The 22134-nt window shown below is 63.7% G+C and overlaps 1 protein-coding gene across 6 annotated transcripts; it reads right to left on the reverse strand.

The window, feature by feature from the left end:
• Positions 1-1023: 1023 nt before the first annotated feature.
• ASPG (asparaginase) lies at positions 1024-21911 on the reverse strand. Of its 6 annotated transcripts, none has more exons than XM_079127259.1 (15): positions 21720-21911; positions 16623-16728; positions 15922-16033; positions 14378-14503; positions 12579-12662; positions 11590-11716; positions 8674-8786; positions 7599-7781; positions 7382-7495; positions 6755-6877; positions 5383-5478; positions 5009-5172; positions 3117-3203; positions 1645-1678; positions 1024-1287 (listed from the first exon to the last, which is right to left on the reverse strand). In XM_079127259.1, exons 1-15 carry the CDS (start codon positions 21799-21801, stop codon positions 1186-1188), a joined length of 1653 nt encoding a protein of 550 aa, XP_078983385.1. In that variant the 5' UTR covers positions 21802-21911; the 3' UTR covers positions 1024-1185. The 6 variants fall into 6 exon arrangements, with proteins under 6 accessions (XP_078983385.1, XP_078983386.1, XP_078983384.1 ...); XM_079127260.1 differs by having other exon boundaries at positions 1579-1678; positions 6836-6877; positions 21720-21910; XM_079127258.1 differs by having other exon boundaries at positions 1579-1678; positions 21720-21908.
• Positions 21912-22134: the final 223 nt, after the last annotated feature.

Consider the following 22134-nt stretch of genomic DNA (forward strand, 5'->3'; position numbering starts at 1 on the left):
GCCTCAAGCTCAGGGTCCTGTCCTTGCTCCGGCACCCCCACTCGTCAGGGTTCATGGGTGTGGGGCAGAAGCCTCCGGGCCTGCCATGCTCCTGGGGCACCCTGGTGTGCGAGGCTGGGCAGAGCAGTGTTGGTGAGGAGCCCAGGGTGTGGGCAGAACAGCCCTGCCTGGATGCCGAGGGCCAGCCCTTGGGGTCACGCTTTTGCCCCACATTCCTAGCCCAAGGACCAGATAGACGGACAGACAGATGGGAATCCTCCTGGACATGAGGTGGAGAGGTACCCAGGCCAGGGAGCAGCCTCTCATGCCCAGCAAGCAAGGTCAAGGGCTGTATGTGGCAAGAGGTGTGGTCAGTGGCTCACACTGGGGGTTCTGAACCTGGGGCAGGCTCATTGGGCAACATAAAATTTGGACCAAGAACTGCCTGGGGTTCAAACACCTGATTTCAACCCCAACCAGCCTCTGATGGGGCATGTGGCTGCCCACCAGCCCGGGAAAGCCACTCTCTTTGGGCAGGGGCCACCCAGCCATGGGCACCTGCAGCCTGCCCCTTGACCCAGGCTGGCATCACAGACCGACACAGGGCCCTGCCTCCCCCAGCAGGCAGCAGCCTGGGCAGCCTGGCTTGCCCTGGGTCTGGGTGGGGTGGCAGGGGATCAGCCTTGAGGGGCACTCATCACTGGAGCTGGTGCCAAGCCTTCTGGCCCCTGTGGTCTCCCTCCACCTCTCTGTTGTGCCCCTGCCCTACGATGCGGTCAGGGCACGGGAATGCTGGGGCAAGGGGGTGAGGCGGCAACCTGGCAGGCACCGTGAGGGGCGGGAGCTACATAGGAGTCTGGGTGAGGTGGGCCTCCCCCAGAAGTGGCCTCCGAGCCAGGCAGAGGCGGGGGACTTGAGGTGGGGCAGAGGGAACACCCGTGCAGGTGCAGGGAGGCTGGGGAGGGCAGCCTCCAGCGATTGGCTAAGCACCCCGACCCCCAGGGTGCAGACGGAGCCCTCTGCCCCCCACAGCCGCAGCCCAGACAGACCAACTGAGATGGCTTTGGGGACCTGGGGAAACAGCTCCCCCATGGCAACTTTATTGCCATTCTGCCCAACAGAGGCCTCTAGGCTTTCCGGAAGTCTGTCCAGCAGGTCGCAGTAGGGAGGAATGGCTTATGGCTTACTCAGCAAGATAGCTTCAGGTTAGACCCCAGGCAGCACTTGCTGAAAATGTGAGGTCTCCTGAGAACATGGGCCCAGGCTCTGCAGGAGGGCTGTCACCTCCAGGTGGCCGGCTGCTTCTGCCTGTGGGAGAGCACATGGGGAGGGGCTGCCTCCGGACCTCCGCACCTGAGAGCCCGCCCCCCAGGACGCCCTGGCCTCATAGGACCCCAGGGCCCTCCCCTTCTCTCCCCACAGCTCTGGGCCTGAGAGGGGCCTGGGGTGGGGAGCGGTGGCCCCGTGGCTCTTCACAGGGGAAGCACAGCCCCCAGAGCTGGCCTTCCCGCTAGAGCAGCAGAGGGCAGCTGGTGGGACAGTCAGGGTGGACTTCCTGGAGGTGTCACCTCCAGAGAGGGCACAGAGGCGGGCACTCACAACGTGCAGGGCGCTGCGCCCATCATAGCCGGGCCGCCACAGGTCGGCCCCCGCCTGGCACCACACCTGCAGGCCTTCGCTGTCCGCCCGGGAGGCCAGCCTGGGGGCGGAGGGGACGCTGTCAGGGCCTGCCGGTCACCCGTCCACCTGCCCACCCCTCCCAGTGCTCCAGGCACTTTTATGAAGCCAGCCCCAAACAGCTGACCAGCAGCGCCCGGCCCTGGGGGCAGAGTCGCGGGGGCCAGCGGCGCCCGAGTCTGGTTTCGCCCAGTGGGTGTGACTGACTCAGGTCAAGGGCGCACAGGGGCACACGCAGGCGTGCACACGCAGGCGTGCACACTGCTGCCTGCCGAGTGCCCTGCCAGTTTCACATTTCACAACAGCCCTGGCAGGGAGGAGAGCCAGGCACTCCGTAGCTGGACCTCAGCGGCTGCAGGGCGTCCTGCCCGGGAAGGGTGCGCCCAACTGCCCTGGAGAAGGTCGGGGGTACACCGACCCTCCCAGGCGTCTTCCACCTGGAGGCTACCCCAGGTGAACAGGTGAGGGAGGCCCCTCCTGAGGACCGGGACTCTGCTCCTGGTCAGGAAGCACCCACAGCAGGCCCCATGGTGGTGCTGGGCAATTCTGGTGGCAAACCTCGGGGGATGGCACCCCCAGCTCCTCTGGGAGCTGTGCCCACACCTCCAGCACAGGCCTTCGGGAGAGGAGGCTGCTCCTTCAAGTGAGCCCTTGGCAGGGCGGCCGGGCACAGCCTCCCCACCCCACCAGCCGAGCAGCTCAGAGGACGATTTGGGCCCAGCTCCCCTTGACCCTGCTGCCTCGGCCTCCCCATCTGTCCGTGGAGCCAACATGGCCAGCCCAAGCCACCCCAGAAGCCCTTTCAAAGCCAGACTGGCTCCCATCCTCCTGGGCCCCATCCTTAGCCCCTCCCCTGAAAAGGGCAGGCAGGGCTGGGCCCGCAAGCAGCACTCCCCCCCCAACCCCCGCAACACTGAAAACCTCAGGGCCCAAGACTGGGGCCAGTGGGTCTGGCTACCCAGCCCCACACTGAGCACTGGGGACATCTGAAGCACAGAAAGGCCTTGCTGGGGCCAAGGTGTTGAGGGGTCGAGGGCCCAGAGCTTCACAGTCCACTTCCTGAGCAGGGACCTCACCCCACCTCCCGCCAGCCTGAAGTCCACAGTAGTCACCCATTCTGTGGGCCGCAGCTCCTGATGGTAGGGATGGAGACCCAGCACCCCCACCCAGCTCCTGCCTCTGCTTTCCCTTTCCTGACTCTCCCCACCCCTCCTGAGCCCCAGGCAGGCACGCCCAGGACACACACTCTCACTGGACTGTCCTCTAGCAGGGAATGATCCCTTCATGAGCTCCAGGACAGACCTCCACCCGTCAGCAGGCTGGTGCACCCCAGCTGGGCACAGGTTCTCCCTCCTCAGCCCCCACACCTGGGCCGGCCAGTCCCTACCAGCGGGTCTGGCTTCCCTGCCTTAAGCCCTATGCCTTCTCCCCAAAACCATGCCTGCTCTGGCCGCCCTCACCTGCACAGCTCCGTCCCTGCATCCTCCAGCTCCTGGGGAGACAGGTGGGCCCCAGCAGCCCGCAGCAACCCAATGACACCTCGATGCCTGCCGTGAGAAAGAGTGTGTAGGCCATCAGACCCAGCCAGGCCCGTGCACCCCTGGGCCCGCTCTCCAACACAGCAGCACCTCAGGTCCTGTGCACGGGGGCCAGGGCAAATCCCTGGGCCTTGGCCCAGCAAGGTTGCTGCCCTGACCGCTTGCCTGGGCTCAGGTGAGGCCGTCCTGAGGACCCACCTCCTCCATCTGCCCGGGGCCCCTTCAGGACATCTGGGTCTGCAGGGTGTGGTCGGCACCCACACCAAGTCAGGGTCCAAACAGCCCTGGCTGAGCAGCACCTCCGTGCAGACCGCGAGCCCCACAGGCTCCACCATCCTGCGGACGCCCTGTAGGTCAGCCTCCCACACTGAGCCCGCCAGCCCCCGCGCCCTGGATACTTGTCTCACACACGTCTGAGGTGACCTGACTCCCCTGGCCAGGCCTGGGGCTGGCTGTGGGGAAACTGAGTCACTTGTGCCCCACATCTGCCCTTGGGTATGCAGGGGGCTGCAGTCCTGCAGACCAGAGTGAGCGGCAGCGTTGGCAGGAACCCGGAAGCCATCTCCTCCAGAGGCAGCTGGCACAGGGCTCTGGCAGGCCACAAGGGAACCAGCAAGGCCCGGGCTGCAGCGAAGCGCAAGGGGTGCCAACTTGCCAGCCGAGAGCTGTGTCCACACCACCTGCAGTGCTGGGGTGCACCCTAAATTACACGGCCACCCCAGTCTCAGGGAAGCTTGGCGCGTGGGGCAGTGGCCGGATCCCCCGTGGCTCTCCAGTGACAGGACTGGGCGGGTCTTGGGGAGACTGCTGGGAGTGTTGTGACAGCCAGGCGGGACCCGAGTGAGCTCATCTCAGCTCCATGCCACCTGCCCACGCCCAAGGAGGCCCTGTCCAGAATCTCTAGCCCAGATCAACCCAGCGTCGTGCAGAGGTCATGGTCCACCTCCCAGGCTTGTTCTGGGAAGAGGGTTGCCATCAACCCTTCACAGGGGTGACACACCCCACTCAGGACTCTTGGAAGGGCAGGGTCCAGGACTGGCCACCAGTCTGGTGACCCTGGCCTCAGACACCTGCCACCTCCGTGAGGCACTCAGGAGCAGCACACAGCCTCCGGGCCACAGGACACAGGCCCCCTGGGAGAAACCCTGGGGAGGCCGGTCTGGAGGGTTTAGGTGGGTGTGGATAACCTGTCAGGCAGGTCTGTCCCACCTTGTCAGTGAGCCATGGTCGCCTCTGCCGGGAGCCCTAGGGGAAAGGAGCGCAGCCCTGCTGGCTACAGCCCACATGGGCTCTCAGGTCAGCACGGCATGTGGTGCTACAAGCCGTGGGCACAGGTGCCAGCAGGGGCATGTGGTGTGGACTGAGGCCCCTGCCCTCGGGGGCATCTTCCCTCCCTCCCCTCCGTTCACTGTTGGCTCAGAAGACCACCACACGCCTGCTCCTGGCATCTCTCAGAGGCAGGGCCAGGCTGCTGGGACCAACAGGCAACACTGAGAGGTGGGCACCAGGTGGGGCAGGGCCTGGCAGGGCCCTGAGCCTCCCTGGGCACTGCCGCCACAGCCTGATGACAGCCTGCTCTCCCTTGTCCCTGGAGAGTACACAGAGAGTACACAGTGCTGCCAGTGGCTTTCCCTTTTCTAGAACCTGCCAGGGCCTTCCTGGGTGCACCTGGCTCAGCTTGGAGTTTGCCTCTTCCATGAAGCCCTCTCAACGGCCCTGCTGACCCCAGCCTCCCTCTGGCCCTGGTCACACCCCACACAGTCCTTGCTCACAGCAAATGGGTGTCCTCATCCAGCACCCAGGACCCCAAATACCTGCCCTTCACAGCCAGCAGCAGAGGACTGAGGCCGTCTTCATCCCGGGCATTCACGTCCACTCCTCTCTGCAGCAGCAGGGCTACCACCCCGGCGTGGCCTCGCTGGGCCGCCATGTGCAACAGGGTTTGACCAACAGGGCCTTCCAGGCTCAGACCACTGCCCTGGGTGACACAGGACACAAACCCCTGAGAGAGAGGGCTGGGCAGCAGGCAGACCACAGGAGGGGAAGGGCAGGTCAGGGGCACGGGCACGGGTGGTATGCAAGGGTTAAGCAAGTCTTTGAGGTCAGGTCAAAGTCCCTCCGCTGGGGGGCCAGCACCCCTGCCCACAGGCCCAGGCGGCAGCAGCGGATCGGGGCGGAAGCAGCTCACCAGCCTCTCAAGTGCGTGCAGGGCCTCCAGGTCACCAGAGTGGGCTGCAGCAAGGGCCAGACCCGGTGTCAGGGCATGCCACACAGCCTCAGCCTCCTGGGAGAAGATGGTGCACCCAGAGCCTCATTCTGTGTCCAGGCGTGGTGGAGCCACGTCCAGTACTGTGTGAACCCTGCCTCCCCCATGCAGTGTGCAGCGGGTCCCCACCACCGGGAGAGAGCTGGAGTGGCCACATCGGAGGCCTTGGATCTCATCTCACTATTGGACACACAGGCCACCTGGCCCCCGCTGCCTGGGAGCAAGGTCAGGAGGAGGCTACCACCCGGCTCCTCCCCCGCCCACTGTGCAACTGGAGCTCACCACCCGCCTCTGAGGTGTGCATCTCCTCCGTCCCCACTGCTGTCAGGGACGGGCTCATCAGGCACCTCCCACAGGAGGGAGTGACCATGCGGCCCCTCCTGGAAAAGGACCCTGCTCCCAGGTGGCACATCCTCGAAGGGCCCTTCTCTGCACCCTGTCATCTAAGGGCTCCCAACTGTGGCTCCCAGCAGAGCCCCAGAGGTGCCACCTCATCCGGGGCCCACGGCCCAGCTGATCACTGAGCTGACTGCTGAGACATTTACGGCCCCCACACAGCCACCCTAATAACAGGCCACACACCCCAGTCCCTTTCATCTGACCACGGCCTGCCCACAGCAAGGCCATGGGGTGTTGGGAAGGTCGGGTGCACCCGCACGGCAGGCTCTGAGCTACTGTGCTGCCCCTAGGCTGCAGCCAGGCTGACAGGGTTGGCAAGGCCCAGCTGAGCCCACGGGCAGGACAGCAGCAGCAGCGAACGCACGTGGGGCTAACCAGCACTGCTCTGTCCAGGGAAAGGAGGCCCCAGGGCCAAGGCAGCCTGGGAGCAGTGCTCTGCTCTACCAGCTCCACGCCGGGCACTTGGCTCAGAGGCTCGGGGGGCAGGTGGACATGCTGGGTACAGGGTCCCTAGCTGACCTCCCCTTCCGGGGACTGGACCCCAGACTGTAAGAGGGGTGGGGAGCTCCGAGACAACCATGTCTCCAGGTAGGGTTGTGGAGACCCCAGTGGGCCCCACTTCTGCTCCAGGATGGGCAGCATGTTGCCCAACTCGGGAACTCCCAGCTCCAAGGCAGCCCCAGCCCTGAGACCCAGTGCTGATGTGCCCTGGCCTAGGTGCCTATGTGTCTGCATGTCTGTGTGCTGTTCCATGGACACCTGGGCCTTGAACCCTGGCTGGAGCCAGCTCCTGGGCTGGAGCACAGCTGCAATGGCTGGTGTCTGCCAGGTCCCAAGGGACGTGTCCCAGGTGCCTCTCAACCTCCCTGCTGCTGCCACCCGCACTGGGGAGTACCTGGCCAATGCTCAGACTGAGGAGCCAGGAGACCCCGTGGCTCAGTGTGCCACCCTGAAGTGAGGACCCACGCTCACTCACTGGGGGCAGAGTCATCTCCCCTCGAAGGTCCTGGGCCAGCAGCTGCAAGAGGACATAGGCCAGGGGCTCAACCAGGGTAGGAAGCCGAGTGGAGCCAGGAGCCCAGGGCCTGGGCGGAAGTCGTCCTGAAACTCCACCTCCTGCTCCACCCTCTCCAGGGTCCCCACATAGGCTAGTCCCACCAGCTCAGGGCCTTCCAAGCACCGACCAGGGACTGAAGCCCAACAGCCGGGGGATGGCCATGTCTGAGCCCCGCCTGGGAAGGACAGAAGTGGGACGGGGCATCCAGGAACAGTTGGGGAGGCTCAGCCTGAGCCAGGTGAGACCCCCAGACCCCTTGCAGAGCAAGGAAGGGGTGCTCGGGCCAGGCAAGGCGGAACCTGGGCCCAGAGCTGGCCCTTCCCACCTGACAGGAGCCTCATGTCCTGCCCTTCCAAACCAGGCACACATACAGCCAGCCAGGAAGGCTCTTCCAGTCCCCAGGCACACCCTCAGGAGCTGTGAGTGTCCTCAAGCCTGTGCCCACAGCCCAAGGGATGCACACACCGCCTTCCTATCATCCAGGCTCAGCCCCGGCTGGCCCAGCACATAGGACAGCTTGGCCAGGGCAGCCTCAGACGTCATGTCGAAGCCAGAGATGATGCCGGCTCCCGCCAAGGCCTGCGAGGAAGGGCACAGGGGCAGAAGGGCAGCTCAGCCATGGCCCGCCCTGCAGCTTCTGTGCTCCTTCCCGGAACCTCTGGCCTCAGGTTCCGACCCCTACCATGCCAGATGCATAGTCTGCAGTCACCGTCCCCTGAAGGCAGTGGGTGCAGTTGACAATGACCAGGCCACGTTCAGCTGCTGTCCGCAGCTCCTGTAGCAGTTCTGGCTTGGTGGGCCCGTTCCCGGAGCCAAAGGTCTCCATGACCACACCTTTCAGAGGGGGCTGCAGGAAGGCCCGAACCTAGGGCAGCGGGGCAGGGGTGCATGGTGAGGGTCTTTGCTTTCTGCTCCAACAGCGGAGACCCACGAGACTGGTCCCAGGCACCCACATCATGTCCAGGGGCGTCCTGCTCTGAGCAGGTGTGTGCAGGCCTGGGAAGAGCTGGAGGGCTGTCCCTGGCACATCTCCCACAGGGAAGACACGTCCACCATGCGTGGGCAGAAGTGGCAGGACGAACGCTGGGAACATGTCGGGGAGGTGGCAGGCCCAGGCGCCGTGAGCTGCACTAACACACTCAGGGCTCCCTGAGACCTGCCCACATCCCACCAGGCTGGAAAGCTCCACTCAAGGACAGAGGACAGGGCCTGGGTTCCCGTCAGCATCTTAGAAAACAGGACAGGGAGGCACTGTGGCCACTGCAAGAACAACGGGTAGCTGAGGGGCTAACAGCAGAAGCAGACAAAAGGCCATAAAAAGCGGACGGGGAGCAGGGAGTCCTGGGGCTACCATCAGTCAGTCCCAGAGGGGCCCCATGTCCCTGAGCATCCTCAAAGATCCATGCAGGCAAGACCACTGATAAAGGTGAGCAGGTTCCAAAGCCTCAGCTGAGATGCCAGGGAGGGTCCACAGCAGGTGCCCTTGTGCTGGTCGGACTCCAGCCCAGGAAGGCGGCCTCCAAGCTGAGAGCCAAAGGGCTCCCCACAAGGCAAGCTCTTTTCTTCAAGCCCGGTCTGGGAAGGGCGGGGCAAAGGGAGGCAGAAGCAAAGCAGGGGCCACCCTGCAATGCTGCAGGTCCAGCACGGGCACTGGGGAGCTGTTGGGGGCTGAGGGCCACTGGGCAGCCGGTGAGGCCCTGGCGATCCTGGGAATGTGGGGGCATGGGAGCCATGGAGGGCACTCGGGCAGCCCCTACCAGGGAGGCAGGAATGCCAGGGAAGAGGCGCAGCAGGCCCACGTCCCGCTCCATGCTGCTGCACACCACCAGCCGGCCCTTGCTGCTGGCCTTCCGCACCAGCTCCCTGTTGACTGCAAAGACAGAGGGGCAGAGTGTGGGCCCTGCAGGGACCCCAGCCCTGCTCAGGCCTCTGCGTAGGGAGGCCTCCCTAATGTCCTCCGAGCCCGAGATTCGCCCCTGCCCTGCCTCCCCTCCAGGCAAACCCTCCGGCTCTGGGCTTGTCCTGGCTGTGCCAGGCTCTGTAGCAGGCAGGGGGCCCAGGGAGCAGGTGCTCTCCACCCAGGGAGAAAGACTGATGGCCAGGCCATGGTGACGCTGGGCTGGGGTGGGAAACATGGCAGGGAGGACTCGCTGAGCCACACAGGCAGCAGAGGTGTCGGAGAGGCGATGGCATTCAGGTGGAAGGACTAATAGCAGGGCAGGGTCCTCTGAGCAGCCAGCTGCCTGGGACACACTGCTATGCTCGCTGCCTAGCACATCGACCAGCAAATGACCCCTCGCCCTCGAGGAAAGACAGCCTCGTCCTCTTCTCCCCCGTGTCCTGGAGGTCTGGGATATGCCCATCACCCCCAGCCCAGGCCCAGGGAGGGCGACATGGAACCCCAGGCCTGTGGGAAGTACAGGGACAGGAACTTGAGGTCAGCATGCCTTGAAGCCCCCAGGGGATCAGCCTGTGCACAGGCCTGGAGGCCACCTCTCTGCCAGGCCCCCAGCAGCCGAGCTCCAGGAGCCCGTGGCTCACGTGGCCTCGAGCCAACAGAGTGGGACCTGGGGACTCCCCTAGGCTGAAGGGTGCCTGGGAAGGGCCATGGCTGAGGTGCAGGCAGGCAGTCACGGGCTCGCCCTCCCACTTTCTGCACCCTGCGGGGGTGGGGGCCTGTGTGCCTCCTGCCATTTTTTCCAGAGTGATTCACATATGATCACGAACAGAACATTCTGGACCCACACATGGGGGTGGGGTGGGAGGAGTGGGGAGGGCAGTGAGTCTTCCACCTCCAGTGGCAGAGGCCATCGGCCCCCCGTGGCAGGAGGCATCCTTCGCTGGGCAGGCAGAAAGGGTGGGGAGGGGCTGCTGCCCACTCAGATAGTTCCACCAGCTCCCCTCACTTCCCAGTGGGCCAGTGAAGGACCTGAGAGAGGCCTGGCACCTATTGCTGGCCCAGTGGGTGCACAGCAGGGGGCCCTGGCTCAGCCCTCCCCCTCCCCAGGGGCCCAGCAGCCACACCCTGGGCACATGCCGAGGTTTCTCAACGCTGGGTGTCAGAACCAGCCCAACAGCCTGACATCAGTCAGGGTGTGCAGTGAGTTTCCCACACCTGGCCCATGCGGGGACGACCTGGAGGAATGGTGGGCAGGGGCTGGGGGCTGCGGCCGGAGCAGCCTCCACTCTGTGCAGGGAAGCGGCTCCACTGGGCCGGGACTGAGCCCCGTGGGTCCCGTGTGTGGCAGAGGCCCTGGGATCCAGAGTGAAGGCCTGTCCGCCCGTGGAGAAGCTCCAGTCCTGAGCCCGTAGGTATGAGTCAGCCCAGGGGAGCGTCCCTGCAGGGCAGCACCCGCCCCTCCACGACGCCCCTCCTTCCCGCTGCAGGGGCTGAGCACCACACCCACCCCTGTGCTGTCCGCTCCAGGCAGCCTTCTGGACTGCCTGGCCCTGGGGAGCAAGGACCCCTGCTCGGCCTGGGAGTCCTGGTGCACGATGCACACTAGACATGGACAGTCCTGGCTCTACACTCTCTGGAAGGTACTAGGAGGGGGGCAGGAGAGGGGGTGTGGAGTCAGAGCCTGGGGCCGTCGACAGGGCTCAGGGTCAAGGCCCTGGCTGCCCACAGCCCATCCCTCTCTCTGGGGGCATCTGCTCCTTCCTAAAGTGAGGGTCGAGTGGCAGCAGCACCTGCTATACCAGGAGATCTCCAAGAACAGCTCTCTCCGGGCCCCCAGAAACACCCTGTGCCAACCCACAGGCCTGCAGTGGCCCAGGCAGAAGCATGGGGTGGGCAAGAGACACTGCCACCTCCCAGAGGGCTGGGGCCCTACACAGTCACGCAGTCAAACGAGAACAGCAGCTTTGCTTCTAGAAGGCAGCCCCGCCCTGCCATGAACACCGGGAACCCAGGCACAGGCCAGGTAACAAGACCCCAAAACATCCCCGAAAGAAAGGCCAGCTCTGCTGGGCAGATCCAGAAGAGATTTCTTCTGGGACAGATCCCTGGGGACAGGACCCCATAGACAGCAGGGCGGAGACACAGGCCCCAGGGCATGAAGGGGCAAGAGCCAGAGAGAGGCAAGAGACAGGGGGCCCCACATCCAGGAAGGTAGAGACCCCTCAGGAGACTAGACCCCTCAGGTGAAAAGACGGTGGTCCTGAGACTCCAGCATGGCCTGACCAGAGTGCCACTATGACACCCAGGATCAGGAAAGGCTGCTCGGGCCTCCCCTGGGGAAGCCTCAGGACCAGCCTAGGACATCTGTTGGCCCCATAAGGACAGGACAGGTCCAGGGGCAGAGGATTCCCTGGAACGCCTGGGGACCAGATGTACCACAGGGACCCACATCTCAAGGAGGGCTAAGCTGTGTGGCCGAGCCGTAGACAGCCACCAAGAGAAACTCCTGGGTTTGTGGCAGATGGAGGGTCAGGCAGATCCCCAAACCTCTCCTCCAGCCCCAGCTCTTAACCTGTGGTGTGAGACCTCCCAACTCCCACCTCCCTGGCACGGGGAGCCATGGCCCACCCTCTCGAAGCCGCCCTCTGGCTCCTCCACAGTTCAGGGCGAAACCCAGCACCATGCCCTCCCCCAGGTCAGGGAGACCACTCCGGAGCCCACAGCCTCCGTCCAGCAGCACCACGGCCAGCGGCCCTGCTCTCAGATTGCTCACTTGTGATGTCCACACCCACGGTAGCCAGTGGGGGCAGGTTGGGGGAGCTGAAGGCCGCAAACCTCCGAGTATCCACCTTCGTTGCCCGGTTGCCCCGAAACAGCTGATTCTGGAAGAACAGGCATACCTGCAGGAGAGAGGGACAGGGGCTCTGAGCTGGGGGCAGGGCCTGTCTCCTTCCAGCTCTCCCCACCACCCTGCCATCAGCAGGGATGCCCAGACCTAGGGGCCAGCAGATGATCCGCAGGCAGAGACCTGCCCAGGACCGGCCTCCAAGGATGGCTGCTCCCTGCAGGCCCCTTCCCACCCTGCCAACCACCAAGGCAAACCCCAAGCCTGCAGGGCCTGGGCAGCATGGGCAGGGGGAGCTGGCTGTTGGCCCCAGGAGGGGTCTGGGCCTGCTTCTCCCCCATGAACTCAGCCACAGGGGCAAGGAGCACAGGGAGCTGCCCGCCTCTGAGCTGCTCAAGAGCTGTCCCCGAGGAGAGGCTGGACAAGAGCAGGCAGAGGGTCCGCCTGGAAATGCTGCTCTGGAGCGGCCCCAGCTCCAACACCGCCCGCCCAGGGAACTGCTGAGGACAAACCCACTCCTCGCCCTGACCCCAGGGGGCAGGCGGTGTGCAGCCCTAACAACCACCTGGGAAGGAAGAGTCTGAACTGCGCCCCGAGCAGAGCGCACTCCGGAACCGGCGCTCACGGACAGTACGAGAACAAATCGTGATGGGAAGACTGCACAGGCACCCGCCAGACCGACCATGCTGACATCTCTGGGGAGTGACATGGGTGACCGTCCACCCGCATCAATGACGCTCACGATGCGTCACTTGGAACACAGGCACATCTTTAGAAGGCTGCGGGCCCTTGCCTGCAGGTGCCACGAGCACACACCACGAGCTCCTGCCCGGCTCTTCGGGAGCTCCTGGGCTGCGTCACCCACCATCCCACCCTGGATCAAAGCGACCCCCACCAGGCCAGGCCAGGCCAGGTACCTCTGGGATGACGTACTGGCCGGCCATGAGCAGGGCCCCCAGCAGGTTCTCGCGGCCGTCATTCCACAGTGCGTGGATGGGAACCTGGGGAGAGGTCACAGGTTGGGGCTGAGGCCCAGGAAGCAAAGGGGCCACCTGCTCCCTCCCCTCCCCAGTCAAGTCCTCCAGCCTGGGGGAGGGAGGAGCAGCCCGTTTCCATGGCCACCACAGTGCTTCCTGCTACAGTGCCAGCCCAAGCCCAGGGCCTTGCTCCATGCAGGTCAAGTGCCCAGGGGACAGCAGGCCCAGGCTCCCTGGTCCTGAGGACACGACGGCTCTTTGCTACCATAGGAGCTGTGGGTGGGAAGGAGCCAAGGACGATGCCCAGGCACAGTCCAGCCCGTCCCTGGGCTGCGGGTGTCTACTGTGGACAGTGCGCTGGGTGATTCCGACAGTTCCCAGCTCCTTGTCACTCTTTCCCAGGAGGGCACCAGTGGGCAGGGCTGCTTTGGGGTGTGCAGAGGCCCAGATCCGCGGGAGAGGCCAGTCATGGTGTGGTCTGCGGGGAGTGGTCAGCACAGGGCCTCTGGAGGAAGAGACCCCGGCCCAAAGGGTGAGGTCCTTGGTCCTCCTGAGCTCCGCCCCTCATGGGGTGGCACATGGCTGTGGGTGAGCCTATCCAGAGCCTTGGTTTCCCCTGCAGCACAACAGGGAGGGACGGGTGCTTCGTGACAGGCCGTGAGCTAGAACGTGCTGGTGCCCCCAGGGCCAGCAGTGCTCACCAACCCCCACCCACTGAGAGAGCTGCGTGGCATTCACTCCCCTGGTCTAGGGAGGGGCTGGGTAGTCAGCCCAAGTCCCATGCGCCTCACAGGGACTCCAAGTCAGGGATGTGGGAAGGAGCCAGGCAGGACAGGAGATGCCTGGCACCAGAGGTGTGCTAAGTGGCACAGGGCACCATTGCCCCTAGATGCCTCCGAGCAGCCAGGGAGAACAAGCTGGGGGTGGTAGAGCCACCTCTAAACGGCACCTGGCAGCCCTGGCAAGAGGGTCTCCCTGGAGCTTCGCGGAGTTCTGCTCACAGGGACACGAATTGGCTTCCAGAGCCCAGGCCTCAGCCTCCCCAGTGGGGAAGGATGCTGAGGGGCTCATCTAAGATTGACCCCAACAGCCACTGGGGCTCCTCCCTCTTGTGAAGCCACCTGCAGGCAACAGGGACCCCAGGTCAGTTTCTAACAGGCCCCAGTGGGGGTGCAGACCTCCTCTGTCCCCTGCCCTCAAATATAGCAGTTTTCCAGAACATTCCACCAACCTTGGCTTTGGCAGGGGTGTGCTAGCTTAGGGTGAGAGAGGAGGGGGCATCATATGCTGGGTCCCCAGGGAGGGCACTGGTGGGAACCACCATGGCAAGAAGGAAGAAAAGCACAAAGACTGGGGGGTGACCAGGGCCTCCCCAGGCACCTGTCCTGGGGGTGGCCACCAGACTGAATGGACAGCAGATATGAAGCTGTTGTAGTGGACAGCAGATGTGAAGCCCATTAGCTAGAAGAGAAACGGCTTCCTCAAGGGTGGAGCTGTTGGGGCTGGGCTCTGGGTTCTCCTGAGGCCTCATGGCTGGACAAAATCACCAGCAGGCCATGGACCCCAGCCACAGGGACTGCTGGGGACTGGCCCTGGGAGGTCGAGCAGGAATGAACTGGGCCTCCAGGGGGCACACAGGAGCTGCCCCAGGGAGCTGAGCAAGAAGGTCGGGTCCCAGCTGGGACTTGCCTTGAGGCCTCAGGAGGCCTGTGGCACAGGAGCCTTAGATCCCAGGTTACCTGGGCACCAGTGAGGATGACGGGCTTCTGCAGGTTTTCCAGCAGGAAGGAGAACACGGAGGCCGCGAAGGCCATGGTGTCGGTGCCGTGGATGACCACGAAGCCATGGTACTGGTCGTAGTGTCTCTGTGGGGGCAGCAAGCTCAGGGCAGGTCTGGGCCTTCCCCTTTCAACCCTGCTTCTGGGAACAGGTGCTCAGTCAGGGCAGCAGCCTGTCCCCTTCAACACTAGGAAAGAAAGGAAGGGGCCCAGAAGGCAGGTAGAGGGACTCAGGGAGCACCACGTGACCACCCCCTGCAGGCCCAGAGGCCCTCTCTGGAAGGGCCTGGGCCTGGGCCCTGGCCTGTGGCTTGCCTCAGAGCGTGGGAGAATGTGGGTCCTAGGGAGCCCTGGACTCCCCCTAGACTTCCAGTTAGCGTCTCCCCAGACATGGCTACCTCGAAACTGGGCTTGGTAATCTTGAGAGTGCTGGACGAGGGCCCACTGCCTCCAGGGCCACTGGGGGCTGTGGGGCAAGGACCTCACTGCCCAGAGACGGTCAGCATTAGCACAAACAACCAGCACAAGGCCTGGCCGTTGCCAGCAGGTGGTTGGGAGGAAGGGGACTGGGCAAGCGGGCAGAGGCTGAGAGGCAAACGTGGAGGAAGGGCCTTCTTGGGTCTTCTTGGGTTAGCAAAAGCCAGAAACCCTCCCAGGCACACTGGCCATGCAGCAGAAGTGAACTGGCCATGTGGGGAAAGCCTCTGGCCACTACCTACATAGTGTGACTGTCCAGGCCATGGCTACCAGGAGCACAGCTCTGGCCACAAACCCTCCTAGGTCCCTTGTCCTAGGCTGCCTAGGGACTGCAGAGTAGCCAGGAGTGGGGCGGGGCGCCCTCTGCTGGCCAGGCCGGGCTGCAGGATGACGAGGCCTTCCTGAGGCTGGGCGGCAGAATCTGGAAGGACCACAGGGCACCATCTGGACCTCTGTCAAAGTCAGGCCTGGCCTCAAGAGTGCTGCAGCCACAAACAAGGGGCGCTGTCCAGACCTCCACAACCCAGGCCAGACGTGCCCACTGGCAGCCCCATTCCCGGAATGGGACAGATGCAGGGTCACACACTGTCCCCGGCAGCTCACAAGTTGGTGGAGGGGTCGGGGAGGGATTATGGGGTTGGGGGGCTGTTGTGTCTCAGATAGAAGGAAATAAGCATGTGACCCAAGTGACCCCATTCAGGGGACTGTGTGCTTCCTCCAGGAGGCAGGTGAGGGAGTCCAGGATGGGTACATGCCGGGAGCTGGGGTGGTGACAGCGGTGGGGGTTGCTCTGGCCTTCAGCTCCCTCATCAAGAATAGGGACATGGCCTCGGTGCCCACCCTCCGCTTGCAGGAGGGAAAAGGCTGTGGAGCTTTGCACCAGAGTGTACCTCAAGGACCTGCTCTGTTCCTGGGGCTGCCATTCCCAGGCACCACCCAGTCTCAGGCTGGGCAGACTCTCCACAGGCCCCAAGTGCTTCTGCAGTGGCTCCGCCCACCCACAGCCTGCCCACAGCCCCTGCCCCTACCTCTATGATCTGGGCAATCTGAACCCACTCCGTGATGGTCATGTCACTGGAGTCGAAGAGGGGCTGGCACTCCAGCACGGTGTAGATGATCCTCTGGTCAGGGCCAGCAGGCCTGCAGGAGGCAGAACGCCCCTCTTGACCCAAAGCCCCCTGATCCTCTGCTCTCCTCTGGCCCAGCTCCAGCCGCTGCGCCCAGCGACCTTTGTCAGTGGGCCCTGCATATTGCTAAGGTCTCAGCATCCTGAGTACAGGGTACAACCTCCCTTCCGCCTGGAATCCCCAGAGGAGACAGGCTGTGGTCCACAGCAGGATGCCCCCAGCAGGGTCACCTTCCCATAGCAGCACTGAGAGGCAGGCCTGTGAGCAGCCAGAGCCCATGCTGGGAAATTCACACTCAGGGAGAGCAGCCGCCACCGGGAGCTTCCAGCTCAGCCTTCCAGCCACCAAGGGCCCCGGGCAGCTGGGCTGAGCCAAGAAACAGAAGGACCGGCATGCCGGGGAAGGAGAGGTCGCCAGGCCAGCCCCACTTCTCTAGATGGGCTCTGTCCCTAACAGGTATCCTCAAAGACGAGGACAGCCAGTCAGTTTGTGAAGCCCCATGAAAGTGCGCTGAAGCCTCCTGCAAGTGCATGAGTGGACCCCAACAGGCACCGTCCAGGCTCAGTGTCTGCCTTCCTCTCCCCGGGGAGACCCGTACTCACGGCAGGACCAGGGTGTCGTCCGGGAGGCTGCAGACCTGGGCCTGCTGGTCATGGAACATGGGCAGCGCCCTCAGACTGGCAGCCAGGCCTCTCCCAGGGACAAGCACTACAGGTGGAGTCCAGGCAGCGTGGGGTCAGGGCTGGTGGCCACAGCCCACTTCCTTCCATCCTGTGAGACAAGCCCTGGGCAGGAGCAGAGGGCAGGACCAGGGGTGGCCTGGGCAGGGCCTTCATGGAAGTCAGAGGCCAGGGGGACTGGGACATGGCTGCCACTGGAGGTCTTGGGAGGGTGGCACCTGGCGTCTGGAAGCCACAGCTTCCTCCCATGGAGCCAGTGCCGAGTCCTCCTCTGGAACCCAGAGCCCAGGGGCCCTGCATGCTCCTCTGCAGGTCCTGTCTCCGTGTGTGCCCCACTCTACACACGCCCACTCTCCCCACTGAGCTAGGCCCTCTCCCAAGGTGCCCACCCACAGTTCCACCCCACCTCCCAGTATGCCCAGGATGCTTTGCTGATGCTCCCAAAGTCCTGCCTCCCTCCGCTTCTCACCCAGCAGTGCTCCGCGAGGCCTGGCCTGGGATGCCACCTCCAGAGAGCCCTCCCCAGTGCCCAGGTAGTGGTGCCCTTCCCACAGGCTCCCTTGCTGGTCCTGAGCTCCCAGACGGCATTGAACTGTGTGTGACTGCCCAGACTCCAGCCTCCAGCCTAATCCCCTGCCCTGTCCTGTGAATGGGAGGGCCTGGCACACAGCAAGTGCCCAGAAAGGTGGGCCCCACCAGAGCCCGCCCCTGCCCGAGCCTCTGCATCTCAGAATTGTGCACCTAAGGTGGCACTGTGCAAAACTGGTGCCCATCCTACAAGGTCACAGGCATGTTTCCTGAAAACAAAGGCTCCTGGCCAGTGCCCTGAGCTGCTCCTGCTAGCTCTGTGACCTTGGGCAAGTGAACTAACCTCTCTGGGCACCTTCACTCCTTACCACTGTCTGTGAGCCTCCCACGTGCCTGGGAACTGGGACATGGTGGCAAGGGCAACAGGGTCCCCCAGAGACGCATCCTTGACTGAGATGTGAGACTCAGAAGGAGTCAGTGGTCCTGGGCATCACCTGGTCCCAGCCTTCATCCTTGGCTGCTTGGACAATTTCCTATTGCAAGTCTCAAATTGCCACCAACACAAAGCCTTCAACAGCCCCCTTATCACCTCCCAGCTCTGGGGTGAGAAGTTGGGCCATCTCAGGTGTCCTCAGGGCTGCGCCTCCTGTTGGAAGTTCTAGGGACCATTCTGGACCCACTCAGGGGCCTGGCAGAATTCCATCCCATGTGAGAGACAGCAGAAGTGCTGTGTACTCGGGGCTCATTCTCAGCAGCAAGAGGCCACCACACTCCCAGGCTGTGGCCCTGACTGAGTTCTGTCTTCAAAGCCAGCCCTCTCTTCTGCCTCATCTCTCTGGCTTCCTCTTCCGTAGCCAAGCAAGGAATTCTCTGGGAACAGGTGGGCTCCCCCGCCCTGGACAACCCAGCTGCACCTCCCATCGCAGGGTCAGGGCCTTGATCACATCTGCTGCCCCTTTGCCATGGGAAGGTCCCCACTCACAAGTGCAGGGTGAGGATATGAATGATCCAGGGGCTACAATTCTGTCACATGGGCACTGTGGGGGATGAGGAGAAGGAGGAGCCCCTGGAATGGACAACAGCAAGCCTGGCGGCCAGGTGGCCCTGACTCTCCACTGTCTCCATCAACTGCTGCTGGTCATGCACGTGGCACCAGGGGAGCACACGAGGAGAAGGGCTGGCACCCCCATGTCCCCTCATGCAGCTCACAGTCCCAGTGGCCTCACGGAGAGCACGACTGTGCAGGGCAGTCAGGCACCAGCCTCACTGCCCCTCCTCTGGTCGCCGCAGACCTGGCCCTCTCTCCCCCAAGCACAGCTCTGGACACAGGCTCCGCCCTCCCTCCCTGCAGCGGCTCCCTACTCTTCCTGGCCCACAGTGCCAGCCCATCGCAAAGGAGCCACACACTCAGGCTCCTCTAGCAAGAGGGGGCACAGGCCCTGGTGTCCCGCTCGGGGCATGTGGGCATCACAGGAACAGGGAAGACCTTACAGCCTTTCTCCCCAGGCAAATCCTGCAAACTCGCCATCACGCACCGAAAGCCCAGAACGGGCAGGCGGGAAGCACAGGGAAAATGACCTGGAAGGAGGGCCTGGGCCTTACCCCCCCGCGCCTTCTCTACGTTCCAGGGTATTCTTTTTAATCTGCAAGCTGTCATGGTGTCTACCACTCTAAGTCGGCATCAGCTTTCGCGACAACTCTGATTCTCTCAATCCTATTGGTTTTCTTGCTGAGGGTCCTCCAAGGGTCAGGCCTGAGTAGCCTGAGCCCTGCCCCTGCTGGCCCTTCCCACATGGCAGGCAGGTGACTGACCTCACCAGAATCTCTGGGCTCCTTCCCACATGCTCAAGTGGAGATGGGGCTTGCTCTGGGGGCAGTATGTCCACCGCGACCACCATGTCTGGGATGCCCGAGTGGGAGGGAGGCCGGACTGTGGCTACAGAGGTCATGCTGCAGTGCTCACGTGGCCACGGGCACCACCCCACAAGGCCAAAGGTGGCCACTGGGCAGGATGCCACACAAAGGGACACAGCCTTGGACCACCGTGTCCTGGAGTTTCTCCTGGCCACAGGAGCCAGGTCCCAAGGGAAGCAGGTGAGAGGTGCCATAGCTGGACACAGAGGCCTCTGGGTTCCTGTGTGGCCTCTGTGCAGGCCAGGCCAAGGCCTGGGTTACTGGGTTTTAATGCCTCTTGGCTAAACTATGAAAGGAACTGGCTAAAAGGTGAGCCCTGTGCCATCACCTCTGTCCCCCCAGGACTCTGGCAGGGCTGGGGCCATAGGGTGTGCTCTGCCCTGCAGGCCCCTGTGTCCAGCAAGCGTAGAGGTTATTACAACAGCGACAACCCAAATAGCTTGGTCGTGGCCATGCCACCACTCCCCCACACGCCCAGGTCAGCAGGACTGAGCAAGTTAATCATTGGTGCCTGTGGGGCCACAACTCCAGGGCGGGCAGGCCTGCAGCCTCCCTTGGGGGTGCAAAGAGGGCTGGGGCTTGCCTGAGACCTTCTGCCCAGAGCCCCTGCCCAGGACCAGCCCGTCCAGTTGTCCCTCACTCCCTGGCCTGTGAGTGCTACCTTGTTCCTGGAAGCCTTTTCACTTCACACACATTGTTAGGCAAAAATCCAAGGTGCCCCGTCACCATCTGCACGTCCTTGAAGAACAGCCAACTGCAGCTGCACAGGAGAGCAGGCCTAAGGCCTGGAGTCCCTCTTGGGGGTTGCCAGGAGTCAGACCTCACTCACTTCCTACCTCGTCCTCTGGGGCTAAGACCCCTAAAGCCTTTCCGAAGGAGGAGAGTCACAGCTGCAAATTCTGGGGCTGCCAGAGGTGGGGGTTGGTCTTTTCTGGAAGCGGCTGGTGTGGGGACCAGAGCCCTTTGCTGAGCCGGAACTGCCCTGCCCTGGGAGCTCCCTGCATCTCACCAGGGCTCCAGGACCTGGTTTGGGCAGGACGGGCTGCCACTCTGAGCTTGCCTGGTGGGTTGGCGCATGGGTAGATGCCTGCCAATCCCCCTTTCTCACCAGGCCTTGAAGATCCCGGGGCCCAGAGCTCTCTGGGATCCTAGCAGACTTTTACCTGCCTGAAATCAACACCCACTACACCCCATCTTTTGGGCATCAAAGTCTGGTCCACCTCCAGAAGTGCAGCATGCACCTGTGAACCAGCCCACAAGGCTGCCAGATGAGCACAAGGCAGAGGGCACTGTGTTCCTTCAGGTGGGACTGTGGTCAGTGTCCACTTGTCCCTCAGCTTTGCCACAGGATAACCACTTGTCGAGTTGGAGAGCGCAGGAGTTGGTCACGTGTGGAGCTGGGAGGCAGCAGCAGGCAGTGGAACAGGACTCTGCAGGTGGAGTCCACAGGGCCAGTCCAGGCCAGGCCTGGTTCACACTGGCCCAGCAGCTACGCCTCTGCAGCCCTACACGCACTCAGAGGGCCCTCTCCACAGCCCCAACGCAACATGTCTGCAGCCCACTGGCAGAACGGCACCTCTTGGACCAACCTCCTATGCATTTCTTTTGCACTGGGAATTCAGCCCAGGGGCCCTTGACCACGTTTTTGTATTTTATTTAGAGACAGAGTCTCCCTAAGTTGCTGAGGCTGGCTTTGACATGCGATCCTCCTGCCTCATCCTCCTGAGCTGCTGGGATTACCGGCATGTGCCACTGCACCCAGCTGAGTGTATCATGACATTTAATGTCAACCTTGCTCTCGGTGTGAGTAGAGGGTCCACGTCACTCCCTGTCCCTCAGTGGCATCCGCCAACCTGTGAACCATGTCCCTGGTACCTAAGTCCATGAGGGATAGGCTCAACTCAGGTCTGTGTCCTGAGGCCTGGCTCTGAGGGGTCTTCAGGGATGGCTGTGTATTCTGCAGCCCTTGGAGCCTCTGGGAGAGGGACAGTGGCTTCTGAGTACCCAGTCCAGTGGAAAGGGGTGGCCAGGAGGGAGCTGAGTGTCCAGCAGGCAGCATAAAGGTCCCACCAGGGAGAGACATTGAGTGCCAGATGTGTGGACAGCACCTGAGAGGCCAGCATCAGAGTGGACTCCATTCCTGGCAGGGGACCCACACAGGACAGGGGTGGGCAACGAGGGAGGGCTGGAGCTAGAGAAGCAAGAGGAGGCTCCTTGTGTAGAGTGAAGCAGGGGCAGCAAGGGGCAGGCAGAGGTGCCCTGAGGCTGCAGGGTGGTCGCAGCCCTGGGGGAGGGGCACTCAGAGAGACGCTGTCTCCACTGTCCCTGAGCCAGGGGTGCCTGGGAGATCCTGAGGGGCTCCCCTCCCTTTCCTTGCAGGTTCCCTCTCTAGGTGCCACCGGGGGCCTCCAGAAGCCTTGCAAAGGCAGACTGCAGACCAACCCCACCTACCGGCCGCCCAGCTGAGCCCTCCACTGTCCCGACTTCTGCCAGAGCCCTTGTGGGCGCAGGGAGGCCGGTGGGCAGGCGGCCGGAGGCTCCCCGTCTCAGGACTCAGGGCGCGGGGTCAGGACTCACCACCTTGCTCGCTCCGCATGCCGAGGGTGCCGCCAGTGTAGACGGCCAGAACCCGCCGCTCCGGCCCTGCAGCGCGCGCCATGCCCAGGACCGCGGGCACCGCTGGCGCTGGGGACACATGGGGGCCGCGGGGCGGTGGCCGCGGGTTGGTGACCGCGGGGGCGGTGCCAGCCCTGAGCGGACCTGGGCGGGTGCGGGCGGCCGCGGGCCGCTCGTCACCTGCCTGGGGTGGGGGGTGGGGGGGGCGGCGCCTTCCGGGGGCGGGCCTCCAGACCCGAGCGCCCAGGACCTCCGGAGCCCCGCAGCCCCACGCCCCGGTGCTCCCCAAAGCCCGTGCTGCAGGCTAGGTCCCCGAGGCAGTGAAACCCACCCTGGCTGTCTCCGTGCACGGCAGCCGGGGCCTGGACTGCTGAGG

This window comes from Sciurus vulgaris (genome assembly GCF_902686455.1).
Source record: "Sciurus vulgaris genome assembly, chromosome: 2".
In the NCBI taxonomy this organism is placed as follows: Eukaryota; Metazoa; Chordata; class Mammalia; order Rodentia; family Sciuridae; genus Sciurus; species Sciurus vulgaris.